Source organism: Bufo gargarizans, chromosome 5 (genome assembly GCF_014858855.1).
Source record: "Bufo gargarizans isolate SCDJY-AF-19 chromosome 5, ASM1485885v1, whole genome shotgun sequence".
Lineage (NCBI taxonomy): Eukaryota > Metazoa > Chordata > Amphibia > Anura > Bufonidae > Bufo > Bufo gargarizans.
The window spans coordinates 462,642,628-462,669,795 of NC_058084.1; the positions used below are offsets into that span (position 1 = coordinate 462,642,628).

At 42.8% G+C, this 27,168-nt stretch overlaps 1 protein-coding gene across 1 annotated transcript in view; it reads right to left on the reverse strand.

Annotated features, from left to right (window-relative positions):
* Positions 1-25,990, reverse strand: part of SCIN (scinderin) — a 139,822-nt gene extending 113,832 nt beyond the window's left edge. The window contains exons 1-3 of the mRNA XM_044293273.1: positions 25,710-25,990; positions 19,147-19,301; positions 12,266-12,427 (exon numbers count right to left, since the gene is read on the reverse strand). Coding sequence (XP_044149208.1) covers positions 12,266-12,427; positions 19,147-19,301; positions 25,710-25,902 — 510 coding nt within the window. The 5' untranslated portion in view covers positions 25,903-25,990. The remainder of the gene's footprint in view (positions 1-12,265; positions 12,428-19,146; positions 19,302-25,709) is intronic.
* Positions 25,991-27,168: the final 1,178 nt, after the last annotated feature.

Here is a 27,168-nt window from a genome sequence, read left to right on the forward strand (position 1 = left end):
AGCAGTGATTCGCCTGCGAACACATGCGGACTGCCGTCTTGACGCACAAGTCCGGCGATGCACAGGTAAGCCCTTACCTGTGCCTGTGCCGCAAGCCGGTCTGAAATCAAATGCGGTCACCGGGAGTAGGCAGTTCGGAGAACAGCCGCCGGGGCCTTCATCGGGCTGTTCTCGGAACTGCCTGCTCCCGCTGACCGCATTTGATTTCAGACCGGCTCGCGGCACAGGCACAGGTAAGGGCTTACCCGTGCATTGCTGGACGGCAGTCCGCATGTGTTCGCAGGCGAACACTGCGAACTGGCCATCACTACTCTGTAGTGCTTCCTTAGGGTTCCATGCCTCCTTTCCGTACCGACCTCTCGGATTGTGGGACCCATTGAAGTGAATAGGCCCGCATCCGTGATGCGCGGTGCACACGGCCTGTGCCCGCATACCGAACAACGGCCGTGGGAATGAGCCCTAACATTGTATATATTTGTGGCTGGAAACATGTTTGTTGTGAAGGGAACCCATATGGGGCCATGGTCTGATATTATTGCAGATTCCACATGATGGGATCTAATGATAGATTCATGCATAATAATAACCAAACCAGCAATAACTGGTTTTACGTGGTTTATTTAAATGACACATGGTAGGCTGGGGCTGTTACAGATTTTGCAGTAGATCCTCCTCGACCTCCTCACATTTCTCCTATCCTTTGTATACAGATAATACATGAGATCCAACGAATGTCATCTCTGACCTAATGTTTATCCAAGAAAATCTCATTGGCACAAAGAATAGAGAGTAATTGTGTGCTGTTACCCGCTCCTGGTATGAGAAGCGCTAATGCACGGTTTACACAGCAGAGCCCGGTAAATCCACGTATTCATATATTTTCTTATTTTAAGGCCGCGGTTAGAGGATAAATATTTGTCAGGAGGAAATACTGACTGTGACCCTTGTGAGTAAAGGCCGATTGTGGGAAAGTCACGAGGAGCAAGATTTTGGCTGTTTTCCGTAGATCTCTCGTGTTTTTGGACATCACCTGCCATTTTGCTTAACACAACTGGAATTACAGCACCCATGTACCCGAAGATGGGACCCCGACTATCAGGCATTCATGACATATAGAGATGAGCGAATCAAAGTTGACAAAGTGGAATTCGATCCGAATTTCAGGAAAAATTCGATTTGCGACGAATCCGAATTTGCTCACGCTTTGTGGTAACGAATCGTATGGCTACTGCACGTGTTAGGACATGGAGCAAAGAACTTTGGGAACGAGGGATCACCCACAATCAGCAGCCAGCCAGCCCTGTGATGTCACAGCCCTATAAATAGCCTCAGCCATCTTGGATTCTGCCATTTGCCAGTGCACTTAGTGCAGGGAGAGACGTCAGCAGGCGCTAGGGACAGTGCTAGGAAAGACTTCATTGTGCTGAAAAAACGATTTGCAAAAGCAGGGAAAGATTATTCAAGGTGTAGGGAAAGTATAGGGAGGAATCATTCTGCTGCTTTTAGATTTGCAATAGATGATACCTCTGTAATTCCAGCAAACCTTGCTTGTTGTTGGGGTGAAAGTGCTGTGTGATACAGCCATTAACAGGGTTTATTACTAGGAAATATTTCTGCGTCTTATTAGCCGACCCGTTCAGCAGTACAGTAATATGTTCTAAGGCCTTTTATGGGGTGTATTAGTGGGGAAGAAAAGACTTGTTAGCCGTTGTGCGGTGAAGTGACAAAATTGCAGCCTTTTTTGGGGTGTATTAGTAGAAAAAAACAGTATTATTACCATTCTGCAGAGGGATGACCTTTGGCTCTCCACCTTGTTGGACCCTCGCTACCGGTCTAAAAAAGTGGCATTTTTTACACGAGCTGAGAGGGAGGACAAACTGAACTACTATAGAGACATCCTATGTAATCAGTTGGCCGCTGCCTATGTGCAGGTCTGACCGGGGGGCCCTCTGCGCTCACGTTCCACTGCCATGGCTGCTGTGGCGGGATGGGGGGGGGGGCAGGAGCTGTACCAGCTCCATCAGCAGCAACTTGAGTCTAGCGTCACTGATGAGCAGCTTTCTTCACCCCCCTAGTGACGAAACTACTCACCAGCAGCAACAGCTAGACCTGGAGCAGAACCTGAACCAGCAGGTGGTGGCATACTTGCTGGCACATAATGGGGGGGGGGGGGGCTGTCATTACTGGCACATAATGGGGGGCTGTCATTACTGGCTCATAATGGGGGACTGTCATTATTGGCACATAATGGGGGGCTGTCATTACTGGCACATAATGGGGGGCTGTCATTACTGGCACATAATAGGGGGCTGTCATTACTGGCACATTGAGGGGGCTGTCATTTCTGGCACAAGGAGGGGGCTGTCATTACTGGCACATGATGGGGGGGCTGTTATTCCTGGCACATTATTGGGGGCACTATAGGGGCATCTACTGAGGCCACAAAGAAGGTGTTTTATACGGGGGCTCTGTACAGTAGAATTCTATACTGGGACACATTATAGTGGGTACTATGAGGAAGGGGGGAGAGGAGTACTATGGGGTCATCTACGGGGGGCACTAAGAAGGGGTATTTTATACTTGCAAATTATGGGGGACACTGAGGGCATCTACTGGAGCATTTTATACTGGTACATTATGGGGGGCACTAGAAGGAAGGAGGGAGAGGAGCACTATGGAGGCATTTACTGGGGGCACTATATAGGGGTATTTTATACTGGCACATTATGGGGACATTAGCTCAACTGGTGGCATTACAAGGCGGTATTTTTGTTGTTAAAATAATTTTATTAGGAAGAGCCAAGAAAAGATGTGATTCAACAAAAACAGACCCCGATTGCAGGTCGAGGCTGTGTACATATAGATGCATACAATTAGAGGACCATAAAAATTTGCAAGTGGTTACACCGTCTATTTATAGAACATACCAATAAATCAACTTCAGGTATATAAATGCAATGGAACCCCGATGGGGACAACACGACACAGGGATACAAGGCATTAGACATAAGACACATAAGGGGGAAGAAGGGGGGGGGCAAGGGGGTATTTTTTGCACTGTCACATTATAAGGAGAATTATTTCTACTGGGGGGGCATTATGGTGGGCTTTATTACTCCCCCATGGTATGACCCCCTAGTAGCAGCACCAGCCTCTCCCTGCTCTGCTATCCCTCTGTCCCTTCTCCAAATCCTTATTATGAAATCTTTCTCATTAGGATAAAACACATCAGCTCCGCCGAGCTGTGCCACACAATATACAGTATACCGCTGTATCCAGTGTGTAGTCTCTGCATGAATGTGAGGTGAGCTGCAGTACCCCTGCACGGCCACAGCATAGCGGATGGAGCCTTCTGCTTCTGTCCATTGTATTATTTCCAGAGCCAGTGGATGTCCGAAACAGCTAATTGGTGGTGGTGCCAGGTGTCAAGCCCTCACTGATCTAATATTGATGACCTATCCTCAGGTAAGGACATTGTTATGTAAGTCCTAGAAAAATTCCTAGATAAATTCTAGATGTTGTATCTCTGTTTTGTTTTCTGGTACAGAGCTCCAAATCCTCTGCACAGACATAGAGTGGACTGATAAAATTCTGTGTGCCTTTAGCCACCACAAGAGGGAGCTCAGGGGCTTAGTAAATATGACTTAAAGGGCATCTGTCAGCAGTTTTGTCCCTATGACACTGGCTGACCTGTTACATGTGCTCTTGGCAGCTGAAGGCCTCTGTGTTGGTCCCGTTTTCATAGTTTAAATATATGCAAATGAGCTTCTAGGAGCAATGGGGGCTCTGCTCTCTCTGCAACTGCCATGCCCACTGCACTTTGATTGACAGGACCAGGCAGCGTAAACGTGATCACAACTGGCCATGATTTCTCCTAAAGTCAATTAAATTGCTGAGAACACGGCATTTGCAGAGAGAGCTGAGCCTTTAGGTGCAACAACAACGTCCTCATTGCTCCTGGAGGCTCATTTGCATATATTAAAGCTTCTTTTATTCTCAGCAATGTGAACACATATGAACATGGGACCAACACAGAGGCCTTCAGCTGCCAAGAGCACATTGAACAGGTCAGCCAGTGTCATAGGGACAAAACTGCTGACAGATGCCCTTCAACAATTAACTGAATAATGAGGTTGTGGCTCCATGGTGACACAGCCATTGCAGGATTATGTTGTAGTGACCTCAACTAAAGCCACCGTGGGACCAAATCAAACACCTCCACATGGTTAAAAGTGCAAATGTTGGTCTTTAAACTTTCCTAAACCTAATTTCTTATTGACATAAAAAAAAAATTATAGTAAAACCTCAGACTGCTCTCTGGTCTCTAAGTGGATTTGTTCATGGATACACTGGCCACCATCTTATCAGAAGACCTAACCCGTTGGAAGACCCAGTTGTGTGCAGTACGTAGGAGTAAGATGTGGACATCACAAAGAGCACACTGTCACTATAAATTTTTTTTAAATGAAATATTGTAGATTTTCATGGATTACAGAGCCTTTCTATCACTTTTCAAATGTTGCTGTGGACACTTATGACAAAAGTCATACCATTATCATCAGAGGCAGGATTACTATGAAAGGTAACACCCTAGAGACAGATAACTCAGAATCCTCCTTTGACAGGAGACAGCTAAGCTCCTCCTCCCCCTCCCAGCACAGAGCCTGCCCACCACGCTGCATAGGGCATTCACATGATAATATAAGCCTATAAATGGCCTGCTGGTGAATGATTTACTAGACATGGAACATCAGGATCCAGTCATAATATAATACTAGCTGTGTGACAGTAGTGAGCCCTGTTTCTGGGGAATTACCCTCATATGGGCTGCTTTATCAAGACAACCTCCACTTCCATTGGGCAGATGTTAGGGCACAGGGAGTTCTCAAGGGTCCTTCGCTCAAGACCTTATACATCTATGATCTGCTCTCACCAAAGCTATGGGAATGACCACCAGGCGATGCTACGTTTCCATTGTATACCCCTGAATAGCTGCATGTGGTAACCGTAGCTGATAGTGGGGGAGATGGAAGGTCCGTTCTAAAGCTGGACCACCCCTTTAATCAGCTGAAATGGACCAATGGAGTTGGAGTCCACACTTCCAATTGAGTTCAAGCATCACAAGAAGGCAGGGGCAGACTGGCCCTACAGGGAAATTTCCCGGTGGGCCAATGCCCCATGGGCCACCCAAGCCTTCTCATGGCCTACAGCCAGGTACATAAAGATTTGATGCTCTAAACATTAATTTATGTAGGAGCATCAGGTACTTATGCACCTGGGCAGATATGTAAAAATGGTAGGGGGCACTCAACTACCTGGTGCCTAATGGACAAAAAGGTTGTACAGTATAAAAGCACAAGGTGATAGCAGTAATAGGGTCCACTGCAGAAGATCACTGTAAAACAATCATTAAGAACAAAATGAGAGATAAAACATTGCATCACACATATGGCACCATAGAAAAAAATATAAAAGATAAAAAAATAAAAATATAAAAATGTATATAAAAGTCACTGGATGCTCCAAATGTTTGAGGTTATGCAGTAGCAGCCAAGGCTCTAGTTCAGAATATAGGTCTGTTTGAGTCAACAATGACGTGAGCTACAAAACCTTCCGACAATCAGGGTATCTAGGTGGAGCAGAGATCTCTGTATGAGATGTACACCTATATGACGGAAGGTGTAGCCTACTTCCTATATGCTATAGGGCAATATAGCAGCTGATGGGTGGCATGAACACCGATATATGTAATAGATACTTGAACCATAAGTACTTTACCCCTCCAGGAGAAGCTCAGTCCGATTCTAGTTGACTTGGATACTTCGGTCAGACGCCGAGTCTATTTCCAGGACCTTCCGCCTTGTCCCACGTGATCCAGGTCATGTGATCGGAGACTATCCACGTGATCGGAGGGGAAGGTGCGGGTTGGCTAAGATGATTTCACCGCTTGGGCGCGCGCCTCTTAAACTTGAAAACGAAGTACAGCTGTATTCTTCTCCACAGATATGGTAGTGTAAAATCCATTAAATGTAAATAGCTGCTAGAACCATACGCGTTTCGGGGTCCGAACTTGCCCCTTCCTCAGTGGTGAGCAGCAAAATGGAATATCTGTCCTTTTATAGGGAATCGTACCTAAAAAGAGGAGGTGTCTCATTTTTTTTTTTAAAAAGGAGGGTAATTGGAAAGCCAGAACTGGAGCTGACTTGATGTACCGTGCCTTGTAGATTACACCGAATACAAACCAAGCATAATTAAAGTCCGAATGACATTCAAATACAATAATCCAAATAAAATCATTAATGGTCTCAAAATCTCGCATAGAAGGCAGGGGCAGACTGGCCCCACAGGGAAATTTCCCGGTGGGCCAATGCCCCATGGGCCACCCAAGTATTCTCATGGCCTACAGCCAGGTACATAAAGATTTGATGCTCTAAGCATTAATTTATGTTGAAGCATCAGGCACTTATGCACCTGGCCAGCAGCTGCAGGTCCCCACCAACTGTATCGCTATCTTCAGGATGATGATACAGTTTCATAGCGTGGTGCAGGCTGCAGTATTTTGTTCTGTACTGTAGTATTTGGGTCTGTTGGACCTACTTCTGTTACCTCAACTTCTGTCAGTTTGGACCCACCTACAACGTAGGGCCACTTTAAGTTCACAGTCCGACCCTGCAAGACGAGCATGACTCGAAGGGCATATCATCTATGAGTGATGGGAAGGCAAAATACATACTGTAGTTCCCAACAGTGCCAATTTTATTTTGACAGCCCTAAGGAGTAGACTGCAAAAAGTAGTGAGTTTATGCTATATTCCACTGAAAAGAAAGAGCAATTCTGGGTGATTTCTGGATGTCTTGATGGAATGGGTCATGGTCCTCAACTTTTGGCCAGAGAAAGAGTAATTGCAAGGAGTGTCTTTTGCTCTGGAGGACCTGGCCTGCTCAAACATCCCATTGATCTGGATTAGCTACCTTTCATCTGGTGGCATCAGAGGCGGAGCTTGTTAAGAATCCATTTGCATCCTGTTCTTCCCAGAATTCCAGAGGAACATAGTAACATATTATTCAAAGATAAACATTATTCGAGCTGCTCTCACCTGCTTGGGATTCCAATGTTGAAGCACGAAACAGTCATGAGTAAGGGCTAAAACTGTTTTCTGCCCGAAACGCGTAGACTTTGCATTCTATACCTGGATGTTTTTACATTGAATATTGAATAAAGTGCTTTTGGATTACCATCAAGACAAGCTGAACAAACTCCCTTCTTTTCATATTAACATAGTAACATAGTAGATAAGGCTGAAAAAAGACATTTGTCCATCCAGTTCGGCCTGTCATCCTGCAAGTTGATCCAGAGGAAGGCAAAAAAAATAACCTGTGAGGTAGAAGCCAATTTTCCCCACTTTAGGGGAATAAAAAATTCCTTCCCGACTCCAATCAGGCAATCAGAATAACTCCCTGGATCAACGACCCCTCATGTATGGCCTATAAGTCCCCTCAAGCCGATTAAAGGGAACCTGTCACCTGGATTTTGGGTATAGAGCTGAGGACATGGGTTTGTAGATGGCCGCTAGCACATCAGCAATACCCAGTCCCCATAGCTCTGTGTGCTTTTATTGTGTATAAAAACCGATTTGATACATATGCAAATTAAGCTGAGATGAGTCAGAGCTTGAAAATATGACTCTTCTCTGGTCACACAAGCAAGATATGACTCTTTTGTGTTAATTTGCCTATGTATCAAATCATTTTTTTGACACAATAAAAGCACACAGAGCTATAGGGACTGGGAATTGCGGATGTGCTAGCGGCGATCTAGCAACCCATGTCCTCAGCTCTATGCCCAAAATCCTGGTGACAGGTTCCCTTTAAGGTGCTCTCCATAAGGAGATATTGTATTCCTCAAATCCTGACCTAGATCTTTCACCCAGTTAAGCCAATCAACCAGAAACAGCTGTCTGCAAATGCGCTGCTGGTTTAATTATTGTCCAAGTCATGTCTCAAGGCCTGTTTAAAAGGTTGAACACTGACTTATAGGATAGTTACCTTATATCTGGTGGCATTAGATGCAGAGCTTGTTAAGAGCTCATTTGCATCCCATTCTTCCCAGATTTCCAGCTTTGCTATGCTGATTAAGGCTCTCTCCATGATATAGGAGATATAGTACTCCCAAATATTGATCTTTAAGGTACTATGTAATACTCAATGCCATGTTTATCCACTGGTTACTACTGATTGCTGGGGGTCCGAGTACAAAGAAACTTTGTAAAAAGTTTATTGTCAAGTAGGGATTGTCCACAATGGATAACCCCTTTAAGCAGGACATGGCAAATACACTCTATTGCTAAAGGAGTTTTGGAGGAGGGGCACTGTCAAAAAATTAACCAAAATGGACCTCTCTACTTTTGCCATGTAATATGGGATCATACCTATAAGACCAGTATTTTTCTTTATTCATCAGTGATGCTCCTGTAGATATCTCACAGAGGCTCCAAAGTCCAGAGTAGGAAGATGTCTTATCAAGGTTACAGTAATCAGGGCACTGAGTCCTACATACATTATAGATTATAAAGATTCATCCTGAGATAAGAAGAGGGAAGACTCCCTGTAAACACACAAACTATATACCAAAAATAGAATCGTATAATAAAGCTACAAACTGTAACCAAAAGTCTGTGAAGGTTCTCATTTATCCAGGTCATGGTATATCTGTAAAGAATAAATCAAGGCAACTAAACTTACTGTAGATTTCTTGAAAACTTTTTAATAAATCTACAGTAAGTCCAGTTGCCTTGATTTATTCTTTACAGATGTAACCAAAGGGGACGCAGAAGACCGACCGCGGGTCAACAGTAACAAGTTCATTAGTGATGAGCGAAGTTTACAAAAATTTGATTTAGCTGCCTACCCGAATTTAACAAAGAAATTCGCTGTGTGACGAATTACTTTGTCATGAAGCGCATTTCTGAGTAGCTGGTGTAATGACGGGGAACGGCGATTACGCCGCCCCCCCAGTTATTGAACCCCTCAAATGCCACGTTCATCTCTGATCGCAGCACCAGAGGGTTTTTTAGGGATTAATCGGTTTAAAAAAAAATACTCAACTTGATTGAAGCTCCCGCACAAAATCTTGTGTGCTGCATGATGACGTCATCATGTTGGCTGGCTTGGTGACATCATCCCTGCAAGAGATTTTGCTTGGGATCGTCAATCAAGATGGTGGCGGGGCCCTCTGCGCTCAAATGGATGAGGTGAGTATGAATTATTTATTTATTCATTCATCATTTCAGGGAAAATTGATTTGTTACCACGAAGCACGAGGAAATTTGACTTTGCAGCAAAATGGATTTTCCCTGAAATTTGGATCGAAGTCCACTTCGGATACTTTGATTCGCTCAACCCTAAAGGTGATCTAAAAGCAAAAACTGCACCCTACAATCTTATGTTTATGATACATATTGATCTTATTGTTCTTGTGTATTGTTTATTATAATCCCATACTTTTATTGTATTACAGTAATAATTTACAGAAAGGATGAAGGGTCAGACGGCGCTAAGAATACAGGAATTAGGGGTATTTTGCATTATAAAGATAAAAGAAGGAGAGGACGAGATTAAGTCCATCCAGTCCATATCTTAATATAGAGTGCAGTGTCATGTATAGATGCAGTATTATAGTAGTTATAATCTTGTACATAGGAGCAGTATTATAGTAGTTATATTCTTGTGCATAGGAGGCAGTATTATAGTAGTTATATTCTTGTACATAGGAGCAGTATTATAGTAGTTCTATTCTTGTGCATAGGAGGCAGTATTATAGTAGTTATAGTCTTGTACATAGGAGGCAGTATTATAGTAGTTATATTCTTGTACATAGGAGCAGTATTATAGTAGTTATAATCTTGTACATAGGAGCAGTATTATAGTAGTTATATTCTTGTACATAGGAGCAGTATTATAGTAGTTATATTCTTGTACATAGGAGCAGTATTATAGTAGTTCTATTCTTGTGCATAGGAGGCAGTATTATAGTAGTTATATTCTTGCACATAGGAGCAGTATTATAGTAGTTATATTCCTTTACAAAGGAGCAGTATTATAGTAGTTATATTCCTGTACATAGGAGGCAGTGTTATAGTAGTTATATTCTTGTACATAGGAGCAGTATTATAGTAGTTATATTCCTGTACATAGGAGCAGTATTATAGTAGTTATATTCTTGTACATAGGAGCAGTATTATAGTAGTTATATTCCTGTACATAGGAGGCAGTGTTATAGTAGTTATATTCTTGTACATAGGAGCAGTATTATAGTAGTTATATTCCTGTACATAGGAGCAGTATTATAGTAGTTATATTCTTGTGCATAGGAGGCAGTATTATAGTAGTTATAGTCCTGTACATAGGAGGCAGTGTTATAGTAGTTATATTCTTGTACATAGGAGCAGTATTATAGTAGTTATATTCTTGTACATAGGAGCAGTGTTATAGTAGTTCTATTCTTGTGCATAGGAGGCAGTATTATAGTAGTTATATTCTTGCACATAGGAGCAGTATTATAGTAGTTATATTCCTGTACAAAGGAGCAGTATTATAGTAGTTATATTCCTGTACATAGGAGGCAGTATTATAGTAGTTATATTCCTGTACATAGGAGGCAGTGTTATAGTAGTTATATTCTTGTACATAGGAGCAGTATTATAGTAGTTATATTCCTGTGCATAGGAGCAGTATTATAGTAGTTATATTCTTGAACATAGTAGCAGTATTATAGTAGTTATATTCTTGTACATAAGAGCAGTATTATAGTAGTACTATTCTTGTGCATAGGAGGCAGTATTATAGTAGTTATATTCTTGCACATAGGAGCAGTATTATAGTAGTTATATTCCTGTACAAAGGAGCAGTATTATAGTAGTTATATTCTTGCACATAGGAGCAGTATTATAGTAGTTATATTCCTGTACATAGGAGGCAGTGTTATAGTAGTTATATTCTTGTACATAGGAGCAGTATTATAGTAGTTATATTCTTATACATAAGAGCAGTATTATAGTAGTAATAATCTTGTGCATAGGAGGCAGTATTATAGTAGTTATATTCTTGTACATAGGAGCAGTATTATAGTAGTTTTATTCTTGTAAATAGGAGGAAGTATTATAATAGTTATATTCTTGTACATAGGAGGCAGTTTTATAGTAGTTATATTATTGTACATAGGAGCAGTATTATAGTAGTTATATTCTTGTACATGGGAGGCAGTATTATAGTAGTTATATTCTTGTACATGGGAGGCAGTATTATAGTAGTTATATTCTTGTACATAGAAGGCAGTATTATAGTAGTTATATTCTTGTACATAGCAGCAGTATTATAGTAGTTATATTCTTGTATATAGGAGCAGTATTATAGTAGTTATATTCCTGAACACAGGAGGCAGTATTATAGTAGTTATATTCTTGTACAGAGGAACAGTATTATAGTAGTTATATTCTTGTACATAGCAGTATTATAGTAGTTATATTCTTGTACATAGGAGCAGTATTATAGTAGTTATATTATTTTACATAGGAGCAGTATTATAGTAGTTATATTCTTGTACATGGGAGGCAGTATTATAGTAGTTATATTCTTGTACATGGGAGACAGTATTATAGTAGTTATATTCTTGTACATAGGAGCAGTATTATAGTAGTTATATTCTTGTACATATGAGCAGTATTATATTAGTTATATTCCTGAACATAGGAGGCAGTTTTATAGTAGTTATATTCTTTTACATAGCAGCAGTATTATAGTAGTTATATTCTTGTACATAGAAGGCAGTATTATAGTAGTTATATTCTTGTACATAGGAGAAGTATTATAGTTGTTATATTCTTGTACATAGGAGCAGTATTATAGTAGTTATATTCTTGTACATAGGAGCAGTATTATAGTAGTTATATTCTTGTACATAGGAGCAGTATTATAGTAGTTATATTCTTGTACATAGAAGGCAGTATTATAGTAGTTGTATTCTTGTACATAGGAGGCAGTATTATGGTAGATATAAAATCTTACATGTGAAACATTTTCATGTATTTCATCAAGAAAGAGGGATAACTATTGCTATAACTGTAAGCAGTAAGTATGACAGAGTAATCTGGTAAAGTTTCACTTATTATTAGAAAGAAGATTAGGTAGGTATAGGATAGTTTTTTTCAATAACAGAATGTTTTTTTCAAAAACATAGAAGCGCAGCAGTTCTCATCCTTCTCACTTACAGATCCCAGATCAATGATGAAGCAGTCTCCACTGTTGAAGCTGGACCAGTTAAGAGGAACCTCTGTTGCTCTCACCACTCTTCGACCTTTGATATGAAATAGACGTTGGGCAGTGAGGTCATTAGTCACCACATGCGTGAAACCAGATGCCACTCCACCAGCCTGAAATTCAATATAATGGGATAAGTTAAGGTATTTGTTTTTTTAAAAAAAATAACAGTATATGATAACATTGGTGTTGCTATATTTCATGGTGTCTGATGATCATCTAATGTGTATGGGTGTCCTCCACTCTGAGCTATCCTGAGAATTGATAATGTTAAAAGAGAAGTTTTCTACTTTTGTTCTGCCCAGGAAAGTTTGAGAATCATTACAGATCACGTCTGCCTCAGTTTTGGTATTTCTGTAGTGATTAGTGTGCTAGTTTTAGCGGTGCTAAATTGTATTACTCTTTGTTTTTCCTGTTACTAAGACTGCTGCATTGTGGGTGGTGCAAAGCATTTTGGAAGTGCAAAACATGCTGGGAAAGAGAAGTCTCCAGTCACCAGGACACATCAGCATTGCTGTCGTATGCATGTCTCCTTCTCAAACGCTTCCATCCTTGTAAAAGCATATCTGGTGAGAGATCTACCTTTGTTTCAGGGATATTATGTTATGCAGAGTTGTTCAGTCAGTTGTAATTGCTACTCAGGGAGTTGTTACTACTGTTAGCTAGACATGTAATCTTATGTACAGGCAGCCATTTCACCATGTGTTCCAGTGTTATACAAATGTTACAGTACATGCTATTCTATAAGTTATACTTATACATGCTATTTGTATTCTTGTAGTTTTACCAAACAATCCTCTTTTGCCAATCAACAATCCTGTTTTACCAATAAACAAGTTAGACAACAAAGAACAGTCCTCTTATTTGGAAGACAGGAATGGTTTATGCTGAATGTCAGACTGCACACTGTGTGAACGTGTATGAATACAGAACAACTTTGGATGGTCCCTACTTGTTAGAAAGCTCCTTAAGAATAAGGTGATCACAAGATATCCTGCAACGATCAGATTTAATCAGCGGAGAGACCTGGCAGTAAGTGTTCAATTTTTCTGCAGGTCCGCCACAGGAGGAACGAAGTATTAAACAGTGTCCATTTATATCAATTAGTTGTTACAGGCAAGAGGCATTGTTAGCAGCCACTGTCTAGTCTGGACAAGAGTTGAGGATCCTGAACAGAGGGCACCCCTCTATTACCCCAAATTCTCTAGTAGGCTGTAGGAAAAGGTTTTCCTAATAGCCCCTTAAAGGGAACCGGTTACCTTGAAAATACAGTGTAATCTGCAGGCAGCATGTTATCGAGCAGGAGGAGCTGAGCAGATTGATATATACAAACCGGATTCCAAAAAAGTTGGGACACTAAACAAATTGTGAATAAAAACTGAATGCAATGATGTGGAGATGGCAAATGTCAATATTTTATGTGTAATAGACAGTAGATGACGGATCAAACGTTTAATCCGAGTAAATGTATCATTTTAAAGGAAAAATAAGTTGATTCAAATTTTCACGGTGTCAACAAATCCCCAAAAAGTTGGGACAAGTAGCAATAAGAGGCTGGAAAAAGTAAATTTGAGCATAACGAAGAGCTGGAAGACCAATTAACACTAATTAGGTCAATTGGCAACATGATTGGGTATAAAAAGAGCTTCTCAGAGTGGCAGTGTCTCTCAGAAGCCAAGATGGGTAGAGGATCACCAATTCCCACAATGTTGCGCAGAAAGATAGTGGAGCAATATCAGAAAGGTGTTACCCAGCGAAACATTGCAAAGACTTTGCATCTATCATCATTAACTGTGCATAACATCATCCGAAGATTCAGAGGATCTGGAACAATCTCTGTGCGTAAGGGTCAAGGCCGTAAAACCATACTGGAAACCCCCGTGATCTCCGGGCCCTTAAACGACACTGCACCACAAACAGGAATGCTACTGTAAAGGAAATCACAGAATGGGCTCAGGAATACTTCCAGAAACCATTGTCAGTGAACACAATCCACCGTGCCATCCGCCGCTGCCAGCTGAAACTCTACAGTGCCAAGAAGAAGCCATTTCTAAGCAAGATCCACAAGCTCAGACGTTTTCACTGGGCCAGGGATCATTTAAAATGGAGTGTGGCAAAATGGAAGACTGTTCTGTGGTCAGACGAGTCACGATTCAAAGTTCTTTTTGGAAATCTGGGACGCCATGTCATCCGGACCAAAGAGGACAAGGACAACCCAAGTTGTTATCAACGCCCAGTTCAGAAGTCTGCATCTCTGATGGTATGGGGTTGCATGAGTGCGTGTGGCATGGGCAGCTGGCATGTCTGGAAAGGCACCATCAATGCAGAAAAATATATTCAGGTTCTAGAACAACATCTGCTCCCATCCGGACGTCATCACTTTCAGGGAAGACCCTGCATTTTTCAACAAGATAATGCCAGACCACATTCTGCATCAATCACAACATCATGGCTGCGTAGGAGAAGGATCCGGGTACTGAAATGGCCGGTCTGCAGTCCAGATCTTTCACCTATAGAGAACATTTGGCGCATCATAAAGAGGAAGGTGCAACAAAGAAGGCCCAAGGCGATTGAACAGTTAGAGGCCTGTATTAGACAAGAATGGAAGAGCATTCCTATTTCTAAACTTGAGAAACTGGTCTCCTCGGTCCCCAGACGTCTGTTGGGTGTTGTAAGAAGAAGGGGAGATGCCACACAGTGGTGAAAATGGCCTTGTCCCAACTTTTTGGGGATTTGTTGACACCATGAAATTCTGATTCAACATATTTTCCCTTAAAATGGTACATTTTCTCAGTTTAAACTTTTGTTCCGTGATTTATGTTCTATTCTGAATAAAATATTAGAAGTTGGCGCCTCCACATCATTGCATTAATTTTTTATTCACGATTTGTATAGTGTCCCAACTTTTTGGGAATCCGGTTTGTAGTTTTATGGGAAAAGATTCAGTAAAATCTGTACTTTTTCCATTTGTATTCCTGCTCATTCTGGGCTTTGAAGTCCAGGAGGTGGAGCTATCAGTGAATGACAGCTTTCTCTGTATACACACTCATAGAGGGAAGGCTGTCAATCACTGATAGGCCCACCTCCTCAGAATGAGCAGAAATACAAATGTAAAATGTACAAGTTTTTTCCTATAAAACTATATATCAATCTGCTCAGCTCCTCCTGCTCTATAACATGCTGCCTGCAGCTCAGATGTCATGTCGAATGTAACAGGTTCCCTTTAAAGTTCCATGAGCAGCTACCCTTTGTATGATATATGGGTGGAGGGCGACAATCACCGGTCCTGTCCTTTCCCATGATGATATGTACAAGCAACACTGGGGGGGCTGTAATGGTTTTTGTTTGTCACCCTATTTATTTGTCTGTACCTTACATACGGCAGGCACCCTCAATGAAGACTTCAGCAAAACTGACCTAAAAAATGGATGCATGTTCTCACTGTATGGGGGGGAGGGGAGTGGATGTCTATGGGGCATTTCGCAGACACATGTTGAGGGTTATAATGTGGACAGCATTCGGTGCAGAGCCTTTTTATCTGAGGATGATGAGGATCCGATACTGCTCTCAGGCTGATGTGGTCAGAATTTATTTCTTGGCCGTTAAATGTCAGTTTGCTGATTTGCCCACACAACGTTCTTCTGCTGCAACAATGAACCCTTTCAACCCTGGAGTCTAGAGTTTTTATGATCTGTTTACTGCTGCGTGTTAACCATTTTATACCCAATGGACGTCTCTTCCAGTCATTTGCTACTTTGTTGCTTAAAATAACTATCGTATATTTTAAGTAATATTTTCTTTGTGCAATAAAGAGAAAAGGGGCCCCGCTAGGGTCATTCCCAGGGACTCTGTCCATGAAGCAGTGAGAAACTGCAGATTTAACCCTTTCCACAGTCCTAGTCCTAGTTGATATCCAGATGATGCCCAGGTTATTCCAGCTTAGTCCAGATATAATTTATACTCAGATATATAGTCCTGTGAGTACCTGGGCAGTGGGATCTGTGCTAACCTTGTGCCTAGTGGGCTGAGTGCTGATTCTGCTGGCTCTTCAAGCACTGGACGGCCTGGACCAGCGTGGAATCGTGGACAGTGCCAGTGAGCATTGATCAGAGTGGCACCCACGCTCCGCAGCCGCTCCCGCCTGAACTAAAGGTACACGTCGGACGTGCCACGCACTGATGACGTTGTGACGTCACATCATACGGCGCACTGTGCGGTCCGGACATGCTGCCAGGCCCTGCTCCCAGTGATGGGGATACGTAAAGCCATCCTGACCCGTGCCAACTGCCATCACCCGTGTAACCACAAAAAAAGGAGGACTTCTTGTCGTCCGTCCTGGCCTTGCGCTGGACGGACGACCAGGAGCCTAAATCCGGACGTCTGGCCCAAAACCGGACGTCTGGCCACCCTACAGGGCAAAGGAGAGCATCGGAGCATGAAACACTCCTATGCTCAGGTCAGAGGGGTGAAAATGGGGATATGGCCGAGTTCAGCTCTGAACCCGGACAACCCTTATAATCATTCAATTAAGGGATGTAGATGTATCCTGAGCGGCGGCGCTTCCATGGCTTCATCAGTGTGTGAGCGCCATGTACCCAGGCCATCAGGGTCAGCAACCTCTGTCTGGAGGCACCCCTCACTGCACCCACTCAGAGATTGAGCAGCCGTATGCCCATTCCACCATCCTGCCAAAAAAATAGAACATGTCCATTTTGCGGACAAGAATATGCCTTTTTAACACAGGGCGTGACCTGCAGAATGGGCAAAATGCAGGACGCACATGGACGGTATCCGTGTTTTGTGGACCTCAAAATGGATTTATCGTAATTGCCCTATTGGGACTTGTCTTCCACTATACAGTTTTGCTTCCAAGAAATTTTGTCATTTTTATATCACTGCTTATTCATTGTTTTTACCTTCTAATTCTTTTCTTTTGATTTTCTGTATTAATAGTAGAGGATCCGTGGACGTCTTCTCTCATCAGCTTACAGTGATCCTCTTTTTTGGGGGAACATTTTCAGGTTTTGTTCACATCATTTAACACACAGACCCATCTGAACAGTAGGTTGTTTCACACCCTATCCCTTTATCACTTCTTGTCTTCCATGTTGTAACTTAGGCTACTTTCACACTCGTGTTTTGGGCGGATCCGTCATGGATCTGCAAAAACGGATCCATTACAATAATACAACCGCATGCATCCGTCATGAACGGCTCCGGTTGTATTATCTGTAACATTGCCAAGATGGACCCGTCATGAACTCCATTGAAAGTCAATGGGAGACGGATCCGTTTTCTATTGTGGCAGAGAAAACGGATCCGTCCCCATTGACTTACATTGTGTGCCAGGACGGATCCGTTTGGCTCCACTTCGTCAAGCGGACAACAAAACGCTGCAAGCGTGTCCTCCTTCAGAGCAGAATGGTGACTAATCGGAGGGAGACTGAACGGAGGCAAACCGATGCCTTCTGAGCGGATCCTTTTCCATTCAGAATGCATTAGGGCAAAACTGATCCGTTTTGGACCGCGTGTGAGAGCCCTGAACGGATCTCATAAACGGAAACCAAAACGTCAGTGTGAAAGCAGCCTGATCTATACATTTCATTCACAAAGTGTTACACGAGTTCCTTTCACTATTTGTAGCTTCACTGTTATACACATTTTAGAACTATTTTGGACATGGTCCTCTGCAGAGCATCTCTTCTTGCCCGAGCTCTGTTATGCTTCCAGGTGACCAGTAAGGACGCTGTGAAACACGTAGAGACCGCCGCTGAAATACTCCACAGTTTACGTCCACATTTCATACTATTGTTTTATATTGTTTTTTATAAACAGTTCTGAACAGGCGGCAGGTTAGGGCTTTGGGGATTAGAGAGGGGTTTTTGTTTTTTTATTGTATTGTAATTGCTAAATTTAATAAATAAAGAATTAAAAAAACGTTTCTTCCTTAGCTCCCGGTTCCATATATGCATTTTATTGTCATTACATTATACCAAACCACTATGGGTACTGACATTAACCCCTTCTCTGCCCTAGACCACCAGGGATACTGACATTAAGATTTTCTATTTCTTAGACCCTTATGGATACTGACATTAACCCTTTCTCTGCCCTAGACCACTAGGGATACTGAAATTAACCCTATCTATTCTTTAGACAAATATGGATACTGAAAAACCCTTTCTCTGCCCCAGACCACCAGGAAAACTGACATTATTCTTTTCTCTTTCCTAACCACTTTGAATACTGACATTAACCCTTTCTCTGCCCTAGACCACCAGGGATACCGATATTAACCCTATCTATTCCTTAGACAACTATGGATACTGAAATTAACCCTTTCTCTGCCCCAGACCACCAGGAATAATGATATTATTATTTTCTCTTTCCTAACCACTTTGGATACTGGCATTAACCCTTTCTCTGCCCTAGATAACCAGGGATACTGATATTAACTCTTTTTCTTTCCTACGCCATTTTGGACACTGGAATTAACCCTTTTTTCTGCCCTATACCACTCTAAATACTAGCATTAATCCTTTCTCTGCCCTAGACCACTATGGATACTGGTATTAACACTTTCTCTGCCCCAAACCACCAAAGAACATTCATGGGGTACTATTCTCTGCATTAAGGGTTCCAAATCCTATCAATAAAAGCCCAGTCTGGTGACCGATCCTCTCAGAAGGACTATTCTTGGAGGCGCTATACATGGTAGCACTGACTATCGATGGTGGGATGCTGGGTATTGGGTAGCACATATATCGGGCAGTCTTCCTCTGTAAGAACCCCAAGACCAGAGTGAGAAGAAGAATGGCTGAACTCACTGTACCTTATACTTAATCCCTCCTTTGAAATATCCAACAAACACACTGGATTCGTAGCCTTGTAGTTCTCTGTACTGAATGGGCTTTCCTCCAAGATAGTCATCCATTTGCACAGTGAAAATGGCGGCTGACGTGCTTTCATCTTGAGAGCATTCCTTCCCTATGGAGGAAAATGTGGAATATTTTTAAGGATAAAAGTAAAAATAGACCTAAGAAGACCCCCTTAAGATGGAGGAGGCAAGAAAGGTCCTTACATTACTAGTTATGATACAATGTAACATGTTAATATTGGGATACGGCAAAGTCACTTGTAAGGGTACTTTCACACTTTGTTTCCCCAGCATAGAGTTCCGTCTTAGGGGCTCAATACCGGAAATAAACGGATCAGTTTTATCCTAATGCATTCTGAATGGAGAGCAATCCGTTCAGGATGCATCAGTTCAGTCCCTCTTACGTTTTTTTGGATGGAGAAAATACCGCAGCATGCTGCAGTTTTCTCTCCGGCTAAAAATACTGATCAGTTGCCGGAATACCGGATCCGGCATTAATTTACATTCAAGTGTATTAGTGCCAGATCCGGTATTAAGTGTCCTGGCAAAACGGACCCGGCTTTCTGGTCTGCGCATCCGCAGACCTTTAAAAATGCAAAAAAAAAAGAATATTACTGGATCCGTTTTTCCGGATGACACTGGAGAGACGGATGCGGTATTGCAATGCATTTGTCAGATGGATCCGCATCCGGATCCGTCTGACAAATGCCATCAGTTTGCGTCCAGATTGCTGGATCCGGCAGGCAGTTCCGGCGACGGAACTGCCTGCCGGAATCCTCTGCCGCAAGTGTGAAAGTGCCCTAACTTAGGCCTCCTGCACACAACAGTTTTTTTTCCCCGTTTACTGGCCGTTTTTTGCGTTCCGTATACGGTCCGTATACGGAACCATCCATTTCAATGGTTCCGCAAAAAAATACGGAATGTACTCCGTATGCATTCCGTTTCTGTATTTCCGTTTTTCCGTTCCATTTAAAGATAGAACATGTCCTATTATTGCCAGCAAATCACGTTCCGTGGCTCCATTCAAGTCAATGGGTCCGCACAAAAACGGAACACATACGGAAATGCATCCGTATGTCTTCGTTTCCATTCCATTTTTTGCGGAACCATCTATTGAAAATGTTATGCCCAGACCAATTTTATCTATGTAATTACTGTATATTGTATATGCCATATGCAAAAATGGAACGGAAAAACGGAACAGAAATGGAAACAAAAAACTGAACAAAAAACGGAACAACGGATCTGTGACCGCAAAACACTGAAAAAGCCATACGGTCGTGTCCAGGAGGCCTTAGGCTGAGTTCACACTTCAGTTATTTCCATCAGTTATTAGGAGCCAAAACCAGGTGCGGGTCAAAAACACAGGAGAGGAGGACATTTTACCTTTGTACCTGATCTCGCTACTGATTTTGGCTCACAATAACTGATGGAAATACCTGACCAGTACCACATAACTGATGTGTGAACTTAGCCTTAATGGGTGGCCCACTTTAAAAATCCCATTTTCATACACCCTTTTAGGGAATTCCGGGGTAATAGAAGGTGGTCCTCTGAATGGGATCCTTATCTTTGGGAGCGGAGAGCGGTTACAAGGAGCGTCTCTCGCTCTGGAGGACCCGTCCTGTCCTGCATTATGCAGAACATCCATTGATATGAAAGGACCGTGTGCAATAATGAATTTCCCCTGTGGAGGCGCTGCAGATAACTGACCACCAGGTTTCCCTCTACAGACTGCAGGAGATCGCTGGGGTCCCAGCAGGAGGGCACTTTGTGATCAGATTATTGCTGCGTAGTTCAGTTTATACTGCAGATTTCCAAAGTGGAGAAGAACTCCTTCAATATATAAAGTTTATTTTGGACAAAAAAAAAACGTCAAAAATTTGTCGGAGGAGTAATAGGGGAATGGCACAACATAGAGTCATAGAAATGGTTGTTACATGGGGAAAGTAAGTAGCTGATGAAACTGACAAGTCAGGAGAGGTGACCCCTTTAAATAATAGCACCACGTAGTGCCCAAGCAATATACCTTTATCTAGTGCCCAAACAACAATATACCATCATATAGTAACCAAATAACTGAGCTATACAGCACCAAAAATAATACCGAAAGAGTATCATCAGAGAGTGCCGAAATACATCCCCATGTAAAATAACAGAGCTATGCAGTGCATAAATAATAGCGTCACATAGTGCTTAGAATAGGCTCAGCAAGTATCCGTCCGCCTCATAACTGCAGCTGCCTCTGAACAAGGGCCACAAAACCAAATTCTATTAATTCCACTCCCTGCAAAATGGATTCCTATCCCATCGCAGTGTGGTATCGCCTCGCCTAGTAGTGCACTCGTCAATGACAGTAGTAAACCACCTGCTGCCGACTGATAACAAAGTATCGGCGTCTTTGCTTCTGTCCATTCAGTTACACGGGTTGTTTGGACATCACGTGTGACATCGATGTCACGGTTTCCACACACACGGTTTGCATTATTCATACATCACATGATCATCGTCGTAGTTCTATTACGGTAGTTTATTTCTGATGTGATGCTGTAGGTCACTACAATGTGTGGGTGACAACCCCTGATAAAACCAGCATCAGCAAATATCTAGAATGTGACCCACGGAGGGCCTCTGTGGTGGTGGTGGTATCTGGGCGATGTGTTGTGTTTTGAGCGCTATATGGCTGCACAGTTGTTTGATACATTGTAGCTGTAGAATGTATTGTATGTAGCATGGTGATATCCCTGCATCTGCTTATCCACAGGCTCCAGACTGTGCTCCACTGCAGCGTGAAAGTCCAGGGGTCAAAATTCAAAAATTCAAAGCAAATGGTGCTGTTGATAGCTACAAATTACTAGCGCCAGATAAGGCTCGGGTCACAATTCCAGTTCCTCTATCTTGTATAAGAGGAAGTTTTATTACAGCAAGAATAGAAAAACCACAACCACACAAGCCCTGGGACATAGTAGAGTACATGCAACGTATGACGAAATACTAAAACGTACTGGCCTAGACAACCACACATCGGGGATATGCAGAATTGTCCCGTATTAGGCAAAAAGTTTACTATATGCTCCACCCATTATATAGGGCACCCCCCAGTCTATGGCAAGGGAATTACAAGAAATGTATATGACTCCAGGCATCACAACCCAAAGTACAGGCCCATGAAACAAATATAGACCCCAGACCAGACTCCGTCAACTAATACAGACTCCAGACTAAAACCCCATAAGCTAATACAGACCCCTGACCAACTCCCTGAAATAAATATAGACCCCACAACAAACCCTCTAAACTAATATAGACCCCAGACCAGACATCTTCAACTAATACAAACCCCTGACTAACCCTGATCAGACCCCAGACCCCCTAAATAAATACAGACCCCTGATCCAAGCCCCTAATAAAATAGAGACCCCTTATATAAATATAGCCCTCAGACCAGACTGCGCTTAACTCTCCTCCTCATTTCTGCAGGAATGTTTTCATTTCAGTGCACAAACAATGCAAGCGCAAATTCAGCTCTGCTACCTCTTCGTTCACATCCATTCATGCACAAGTTGTAGCAGTGCTGAGTTTGCCATTGGATGCAAGTTGTGATTATATCAGAAGGTGCAGAGCACTGCAGGTCTACAGCTATCGGAGTCATGTTTGTGTATACACAATGTGAATGACATCCAGTGCACATACAGCCCTGCCTCATGTATATATTACACTGAGCCCTCAGTCATACAGCTACCCCTGACGTCCCTGTATACAGCTACCCCTGACATCTCTGTATACAGCTATCCATGACGTTACTGTAAACAGCTACCCCTGACATCTCTGTATACAGCTACCCCTGATGTCACTGTATACAGCTACCCCTGATGTCACTGTATACAGCTATCTATGACGTTACTGTATACAGCTACCCCTGACATCACTGTATACAGCTATCCATGACGTTACTGTATACAGCTATCCCTGACGTCACTGTATACAGCTACCCCTGACATCTCTGTATACAGCTACCCCTGATGTCACTGTATACAGCTACCCCTGATGTCACTGTATACAGCTATCTATGACGTTACTGTATACAGCTACCCCTGACATCACTGTATACAGCTACCCCTGACATCTCTGTATACAGCTACCCCCGACGTCACTGTATACAGCTACCCCTGACATCTCTGTATACAGCTATCCATGACGTTACTGTATACAGCTACCCCTGACATCACTGTATACAGCTACCCCTGACATCTCTGTATACAGCTATCCATGACGTTACTGTATACAGCTACCCCTGACATCACTGTATACAGCTACCCCTGACATCACTGTATACAGCTACCCCTGACATCTCTGTATGCAGCTACCCCTGACATCTCTGTATACAGCTACCCCTGACATCACTGTATACAGCTACCCCTGACGTCACTGTATACAGCTACCCCTGACATCTCTGTATACAGCTACCCCTGACATCACTGTATACAGCTACCCCTGACATCTCTGTATACAGCTACCCCTGACGTCCCTGTATACAGCTACCCCTGATGTCACTGTATACAGCTACCCCTGACATCACTGTATACAGCTATCCATGACGTTACTGTATACAGCTATCCCTGATGTCACTGTATACAGCTACCCCTGACATCACCGTATACAGCTACCCCTGATGTCACTGTATACAGCTACCCCTGACGTCTCTGTATACAGCTACCCCTGATGTCACTGTATACAGCTACCCCTGATATCACTGTATACAGCTACCCCTGATGTCACTGTATACAGCTACCCCTGACGTCCCTGTATAAAGCTACCCTTGACGTCCCTGTATTCAGCTACCCCTGACATCATTGTATACAGCTACCCCTGACGTCCCTGTATAAAGCTACCCCTGACATCATTGTATACAGCTACCCCTGACGTCTCTGTATACAGCTACCCCTGACATCTCTGTATACAGCTACCCCTGATATCTCTGTATACAGCTACCCCTGACATCTCTGTATACAGCTACCCCTGACATCTCTGTATACAGCTGATGATACTGCTGATGCTGAGAGATTTATTTGTGCCGTTCCTTTAAGAAAGTCTTCTATTAATGACTACAATGGACTCTCTTGGCCACAAGTCTTTTACGGAATTATCTTCTTGGCATGGTGCCCGCCTCGCTACCCAAATCTCACGTCCTGTGCACCAGTTAGCGAGGTCTCATCCTCAGAGATGTATGTATGATGCACACTTTGGGCTTTGTAAATACAGTCATAGAAACCCAGGAAGCTGAGATCTAGGGAGCTGTTTGAAGTCCTCACATTATAGATCTGCTTGTGCCCTTCCTGTGGGGGGCGCTGTGGTCACTAGTGATTTACTTTAGCAGGTGACAGGTGGCATGGGACAGGAGAAGAGGCAGCCCAGAGGGGGGAACCTGCAGCACCACATATCTCAGCTTCCAGGACCTCTGCAATAGTGAAGAAGGACAGGACAGTTAAAGGGGTTGTTACAGAAAGTAACAGGGGTTCCCCCCCCCCCCCAGGGAGTTTTTCCGCTTTGGGTATGTTCAGACGGTGGAATGTTCATGCAGATTTTGGCGCCTATTACGCGGAAGATCTTTCCAGCCTGATTGTCACTTGTCACTTGCTCCCATTGCCAGCGGGTGAAACCAGAGGAGAAATGTCACATCTGCACCATAAATAGTGACAACACCATTCTGAGGCTCCCATAGGGTGGTCATCTCGCTTCCCCCACAATAGAAATGTCTTGAACATGGACCATGTCCAAAAATGACCTTTTCCTATGTCCTATTAGGGTGTTTTAAGCTAATGGGGTACCCGGACCCCCGGAGGGGCTTTCCCCTTTAAAGGGGTTGTGCAGCATTCTAAAACAGCGACACAGCGGTATTGCAGCTCACGGAGTTCAATGCAGCTAAGCTGCAATACCCGATGCAACCCATGGGCCGATGTGGCGCTGTTTCTAATCTAGGACAACCCCTTTAAGACATAGCAGGGAAGTACATCATGGTCCCCATTGTCTCACGCCATCTTTCTATAACCGATGCTGATGATAATATCACTCTGGGAAATAACAGGCTGAAATGTAATAACCGCGCGCTAATAAAAGCTATAACTTTGCATTCTCCAGGGATGATGCTGGTGCAGCACAACAAACACGTCTCTGCACTGCGCGATAATTTCTTGGAGTGAAGCTCATTATACCATCTCTCCAGTTATGACATGCCTCTATGATAAAGTGATTATCATCATCGCCCACACCTCTCCCTCTCAGCCGCTGATTGTTTCAAGCCCGCTGAGGTAGCAGAGCTGAGTTTGTCACTTAGCGTAATTCGCTAGTGCTATGTCCCTACTAGATGTCACTCTGGGTAAACCTTCTGCATTATCCTATCTCAGAGAGCTATCGCGAAGCAATCTCAGAGAGGTATACGACAAATTCGGCTCTGCTACATCTGTCAAACGAAACACTCAATAGACACGTTGACTGTGCGAAGTCAAGGCAAAACTTACCGAGCCAGTAGTGCAGGTCGTAATATTTGCTGTTGCTCTTCAGTATGGTATGGAGAATGATATAAGCGTCTCCCACGTAGAAGTTACCGTGTAGACTTTCCGGGACCGGGACCAGGTCCATTTTCTCAATTCTCCAGATCTGGAGACCGGACTTCTGGCCGGCATCGGCGAACTCCTTGTGATAGAGGACCATGGTGGATGCAGCAAGAACAAAGAGAAGGAACTTCTGGAGCAGCTGCAGCGCAGTGTGCTGGGACCCTGCGAGTGTGCTGCACTGATATACAGTAGTGCCAGGAAGAGGGAGTGCTCGCTGGTGTAGTAGGTGTGTTCCTCTCTGCAGCGTGCATCCCCGGCCTGCGCAAACACAGCACACACAGAGCAGCTATTCATACTCAGGGGTATTCTTAGCCTGAAAATTAGTTTTCTAGGTGGAGACGTGTGTAACTCTGCGCAACGGGGTACTGGACGGACTGCTGTCACTATTCCCGGACTAGTACTAGGCAGACACTGTCTCTTTTATGACTTTAGTGCCGATGCAGTAATCAGGGAAGTCCACAGAGGGCCCTGGTGCAAATGCAGAATAGGGGCCCCTTGTTCCTTATAGCTCAGCCTCCTTTATGAGTGTCTGTGGTACCTACCTAACAGAAAAAGGAGGCGACAGGGGAAATCCTTAGATTGCTCTTCTACATCTCCTCTAGTGATATAATATACTATACATATTACGGTATATACAGGCAACACAAAATACAATGTGCACAACACAAACCGCAATAAAACCGTCTTATGAGTTCCATCTGCATAAGCCATTAGGATCTATGAGAAGTGAAAAGTGTTTACATAAAAAGGGAAGTGTTATAACAGTTATATTCCTGTACATAGGAGGCAATTTTTATTAGTATAAACAAACATAACAATACATTCAATCTGAATGAACAGAAACAATGGTCATTTACCAGAAATCATACATATCCAACAGTATAAATAATAATAATGATGATGACCTGTACATAGGAGGCAGTATTATAGTAGTTATATTCTTGTACATAGGAGGCAGTATTATAGTAGTTATATTCTTGTACATAGGAGCAGTATTATAGTAGTTATATTCTTGTACATAGGAGGCAGTATTATAGTAGTTATATTCTTGTACATAGAAGCAGTATTATAGTAGTTATATTCTTGTACATAGGAGGCAGTATTATAGTAGTTATATTTTTATACATAGGAGCAGTATTATAGCAGTTATATTCTTGTACATAGGAGGCAGTATTATAGTAGTTATATTCTTGTACATAGGAGGCAGTATTATAGTAGTTATATTTTTATACATAGGAGCAGTATTATAGCAGTTATATTCTTGTACATAGGAGGCAGTATTATAGTAGTTATATTCTTGTACATAGGAGGCAGTATTATAGTAGTTATATTTTTATACATAGGAGCAGTATTATAGTAGTTA